Source organism: Octodon degus, unplaced genomic scaffold, assembly GCF_000260255.1.
Source record: "Octodon degus isolate 3935 unplaced genomic scaffold, OctDeg1.0 scaffold00018, whole genome shotgun sequence".
NCBI classification, from domain to species: Eukaryota; Metazoa; Chordata; class Mammalia; order Rodentia; family Octodontidae; genus Octodon; species Octodon degus.
This window is the reverse complement of record NW_004524594.1, coordinates 381,083-386,692: the sequence shown is the minus strand read 5'-3', so window position 1 is coordinate 386,692 and position 5,610 is coordinate 381,083. Positions and strand designations below refer to the sequence as shown.

The 5,610-nt window shown below is 53.6% G+C and overlaps 1 protein-coding gene across 1 annotated transcript in view; it reads left to right on the top strand.

Moving 5' to 3' along the window:
• The window catches only part of Ptprj (protein tyrosine phosphatase, receptor type J), a 114,252-nt gene that overhangs the window by 74,898 nt on the left and 33,744 nt on the right, over positions 1-5,610 (top strand). The window contains exons 7-8 of the mRNA XM_023710620.1: positions 2,438-2,701; positions 4,780-5,037. Of these exons, the coding sequence (XP_023566388.1) occupies positions 2,438-2,701; positions 4,780-5,037 (522 nt within the window). The remainder of the gene's footprint in view (positions 1-2,437; positions 2,702-4,779; positions 5,038-5,610) is intronic.

The window sequence follows — 5,610 nt, the reverse complement described above, 5'->3', positions numbered from 1 at the left end:
GGAGGGGGAGGGGGAGGGGGGAGGGCTGCTCGTTGGGGCTGTGGGCGGGGAAGGTCGCCCTTGGCTGACAGCCAGTCTAGGTGCCCTTTCCTGGGCTGGATCTCTCACAGCCATTTCAGAGGTGGGCAGGTAATGGGCTCATGAGGGCTCCACTTCATCAATGACTAAATCATTCCTGGATCAATGCACAGATTAGTAAATGCATCTGTTCATCAGCGGGCTCACAGGTTGGTGGGCTGCATTGGGAGGTGACGGGAACTTGGCAGGTGGGCCTAGCTGCGGGGCAGAGTCCTCGAGGGAGTGGCATCAGGGCTTTGTGCGTGCAGGATAGGAGCTCTACCTGAGCCCTGAGCCGCATCCCCATCCCTTAGGGCTGTATCCCCCCCCCCCCCCCCGTCCTTTCCTCCCGCTCTCTGCTTCTTGACTTTCATGAAGTGAGCAGCTTTTCTCTTCCACCTTCCTTCCACTTCTGCCACAGGCCCAGGGCTGGTGGGCCAGGGTGGGCTGACGCCCCTGAAACTGAGAAAGGCATTTTGTCCTAGCGCTGAAACCCTAACTGACACATACTCTCTCCCCAGTGGGCTAACAGGGGTGCTGTGGGCTAGTGTGGGCCTTGGGCTCCTGCTTTTTATTTATTTATTTTTATAATTTAATTTTTATTTTTTGGTTCCTACTTTTTCAAGCAATTTAGATGAGAGTAAACAAGTAATGACCATACCTCAGACTCTTGGTGGTCTGAATGCAGACATGTCCTGATCTGTGTTTAAGTAGCTTAGCACTTCATAAGTACTTTATGAAGAAGAATTTCTTTAATGTGTGTGTGAGAAGACACACACACACACACATACACACACACACACAGACAGACACAGACAGACAGACAGACAGGGACAGAGACAGAAACAGAGACATAGACAGAGACAGACAGAGAGAGATTAGGTCAGTAGTTTTGGCTGCTGTAAGAAGTTACCACAGTCAGGGAAGCTTACACAATAAGCGCCTGTTTCCAGTTCCAGACGCCGGGAGTGAGAGACTGAGATGTTGGTAAGGTTGGGTTCCGGGTGTGGGCTCTGGGCCTGGGGCCTGGGCCCTCTTCTGAGTTTTGGACTGTGACCTCATTTGGTGGGAAGGGTGAGAACAGGGTCTCTTGCACCTTGGGTAATGGCTGTAGTCACGCACTGGGCTCCACCCTCATGAGGAGGAGCTTTCCAGCCCCACTCTGAACACCGTTGTCACGGCTGTGAGGGTTGCAACCTGTGAGGTTTGAGGAAACATAAATATATTCAGTCTGTTGCAACACTCTTTTTAAAAGATGTATTTGGTACAGGGCCTCACTGCTCAGCAGCTTGGACTTGTGATTCTCTTCCTATGTCAGCCTCCCCAGTGCTGGGATTATAGGAGTGCGCCACCAAGCCTGGTCTTGCTGGCTGGCTCAGTGTGCCCAGACACAGGACCAGTGCTGCATGTGGAGCTGGGGATCAAACCCTGGTCCCTGTGCTCCCCTAAGCAGGTGCTTAGTCCACTGAGCTCTCACACCAGCCTGCAGCACTCTTGTTTATGTGCATGAGTATGTACACACAATACACACACACCCACACACCCACCCCCCACACCCCAACTGGTTAGATAGAGCAGGTTAAGGACACCCGAAGCCCAGCATCTTTCTTTCATTGCTGAGACAAAATACCCAACACCCAAAGTTGAAGGAAGAAAGGTTTATTTAGCTCACATTTGTAGTGCTTTTAGTTCATAGTAGGCTGGCTCTGAGCCAGCGTGGCATGGGAGAGGGGCATGGCAGAGGAGGAGTTCTCGGTGGGCAGAAGGCAGCACAAGCAAGCAAGCCCAGACCACGAGCCTCTTCCTGTCCCTTAGCTCTCATCCAGGCTACACCTGCACCCTCAGTTCTAGAGCCCTGGATCCCAGCATGCATCACGGAGCAATCCCAGTATCTAGCCTTACCCTAGATTCAGGCACTTCTGAGAAGACCCACTTAGGGCTGCATGAGGCTTTGAGGTCCCCAAGGCACAGCCATTATGCCCACTGAGGGTGGAGCCTGTGGGGGACACCCCACCTGGAGCAGGGGTGATAGACGGGGGGTGCAGAGTGTGCTCCACCCCTGGGCATCTGCTCCTGAGATGGCCCTGTCCTCAGAGTGGGACCATCACCCCCTTTGGCCTGGAAAACATGGTTGGCCTGGAAACCCAGGTGTACCCTCTCACGTCTGTGGCCTGTGATTCGTCATGGAAGAACAGTGGCCACTCTCGGGCTCATGTGCTGGGCACTTTCCAAATCACTACACCCAGGGCGGGCATGTGACTAGTCCTGGTTTAATGGTGAAGAGGAAGAGCCATCTGAGTGTGTCTTAGGCTTGGTGACAAGATCCTGCGCTGGCTAGTGGGGCCCTATGGGGACTGTATACTCTCTTGCTTCATCACAGATTCTGAGCAGGTGTCGGCCATCAAAGCCGTGAATGTCAGTGCCACAAGCCTTAGCCTGACCTGGAATATGAGCCACAGCGGGTCATCCTCCCCCTACACCTATGAGATCTACGTGGTCGGGAACACCGAGTCCCTCAATGTCAGTGCCAATGAGACTTGGGCTGACATCCATGGCCTCAACTCAAGCTCCCTGTACAACATCACAGTGCGTCCTTTCCTGCGAGGGGCGGAGGGCACACCGGGTTTCCTCCAGGTGTACACTGGTGAGTTCGCTCCCGCTGGCCTCCTCCCCATCCTGTGTGGCAGGTCTGTGGGCCCCCAGGGACTCCTACCCCTCAGCATGGGAGGCAGAATGATGGTGTCATTGCCTGGGCCTGACCGCTTGCCACTTTCCCTGCACTGTCTCATTGAATACTCCCAGCCTCCCTGTGACGTGGTGACGTTGGCCTCATCTTTTGGGTGAAGAAGCCAAGGTGAGGGAGGGGATGTAGGCAGGTGTCACACCTGGTGGGTGGCAGAGACTGGGTAAAAGCTCTACTCTAGATAGAGCTCTGGGGTGAATTGAGACGAGAAAAGGAGAACCTGGATGCTCTTGTCTGGGCGTCCTTGGAATGCTGACCCTGTAAGGAAGTGCGCGTCTTGTCCTTTGATTGTCAGTGTCCCAGTCAGAGAAGATAGGCTAGCAAGCTAACTTTTTGTTGCGAAGCAACAAGTACCGTGAAGTAAAGCAGTAGTGGTGCTCAGGCACGTGGCAGCATGGCAGCGTGGATGGCGGCAGTGTCCTGTGCTCTACAGGCATCACAGTGGTCTTTGTGGTAGGTATTGGGCCCCCTTTGCAAATGAGAAAACTTCAGCCAGCATGGCTGAAGAGCTGACCCAAGTCCACTGAGCGGGCAGGTAGCGGAGCAGGGACTGGAACCTGTGAGTGCCTGGCGCAGGGTGCAGGGCCCGCCCGTCCTGCTGCACTGCCTCATCCAGGAGCCCGGGGCCTCCCAGCCGGCTCACAGCTTGGGCCTTCTTGCAAGTGTCCTGGGGGCTGGCTTTTTGGCGAAGATGAAATCTGATTTCATTGCTTCACCTTTTGCTTTTTGACACCATGAGTTAGGGTTAGGTTCCGCTGTATCAACCCTCACGGTCACTTGCTTGACTGAGGAGTTCATCTCTGTCTCAGGTAAAAGTAGCCTGTGTTAGGCAGTATGGAGACGCGAGAGGGTCAGCCAGGTCACAGTGCGGGAAATGGAAAACTGGGCTGTTTCAAGCCCAAAGGGCTTTATCCTGGAAATTGGGAGTTTATAGAATCACTGGAAAGATACATGGATTATTTTTCTAGGGCTGCATGTTGGGTATTGGAGTGGCAGTAGGCGTGGCTTCCTGGCTTCTCTTGGCCTGTGGGTGGTGCCCTGCCCAGGTCAGACTCAGCTGGACAGCTGTCTCACCTGAGATCCTGGCACAGTCACATTGAGTGCAGGATTAGGACTTCAGCATGTGTACCATGGGGCATAATTCAGCCCATAAACCAGGGAATGGGATTTCGCTCAACCCCTAGAACTGACTTCACACTGAGGCCATAGAGCTGACCCACCTGGCCTCTCACTCTGCCCACACTGTTTGCCCTCATGGGCAGAGTGAAGAATTGGGAAGCCTTGGCTTCTGCTGCTAGATCCAGGAAGCTGTATTCTGGGCTGTCATCCTAGGACCAAGAAGCTGCCACCAGCAGCAGCACTGTGCTGGTTCTGGAGCCAGGCAGCCTGAGCTCCAGCCATCACATCCACGTTCCAGATCTAGGAAGGATGCAGGGCCCCAGGCAGAGCTCCACCCTTCAGGCTCAACTTTCTGGAGGCTACAGGGCTTCTGCTCCCATTCCTCACATTCTGTTGGCTATAGCTGAGTCATGTGGCTCCTTATAGCTGCAAGGGAGGCTGGGAAATGGTGGCTTGATTCACCACAGCCATATACGCCATCAAAAATCTGGGAATGTTGGATGTATTTTGGGGCCATCAGCAGCCCCCATAAAGACAGGCTCAGGGGGCCTTAGTGCTACCAAGAAAAGGCAGCCAGCAGGGACCAGGGGTCTCCAGAGCTGACCCTGACCCAGTGCCCTTGGCTCCTGTCTTGTCCCCAAGTGGCCTTGTCATGGATTTGCAATCTTGTGGCCCTGTGCTCTCACTCTGGTCAGAAGCTGCAGTTGCTGAGATACTTGTGCTATAGTTGCTGATTGGGAGGCGTGCAGGGAGCCTGGCATCCCCACTGGGCAGTGGTGGGTCAGTGGGAGCATTTGGTGGTGGTTGTCACCGTCTCTGGGGACACAGACCTTCCCCTCACCCTCCCTGTCTCCCCACAGCTCCTTTTCCAGTCTCTGACTTTCGAGTGACGCATGTAGGCACGCGGGAAATTGGCTTAGCTTGGAACAGCAGTGACTCAGAGTCCTTTAAAATCGTCACAACCCAGGACATGTCTGGAGAAGTTAACAGCACCAACACCAATGACCAGTGGATTTTCATTGAGTACTTAAGGCCCGCAACCAGCTACCGTTTTGAGATATTTCCACAAGGACCCAACGGGACTGAAGGGGAAGGCAGAGTCGTCCACATTAGCACTGGTAAGTGAGCAGACTGCTGTTGCTCAGTCCTCCAGCTGTTTTTCTTTCACTTAAGAAAAATCTTAAACATACCTTATGACTGTCCTGTTACTAAACACAGATGAGCAAAAATAAGAACAAAAGATATTATTGACCAGAGTTGTCTTAGTTACTCTTCTCTCGTTGCTGGGACAAATACCCGACACTCAAAGGAAGGAAAGGTTTATTTAGCTCACAGTTACTGGAGGCTTCAGCCCATACTCAGCTGGCTCCAAGGCAGAGCAGCACATGGCAGAGGGCAGCCTTTCATGGTGGAGGCAAAGAGCAAGAGCACAAGGGAGGGGTAGCAGCAGCTCAAGCAGCCGGCTTCTCTTCCCACCTTATATTGTAATGCAGATTACCTGCCCCAGGGCAGGGGCAGCAGCCACACCCACAGTGATCAATCACAAACTCCAGAAGCCACCCCAAGACTGCATGAGGCTTTGGGGGGACACCTAGAAACAAACCATAAGAAGAGTGAATCTGATACAATTTTAGATTCTCTCTCTCCCCCTCTCCTCCTCTCTCCCCCCTCTCCCCTCTCTCCCCCTCCCC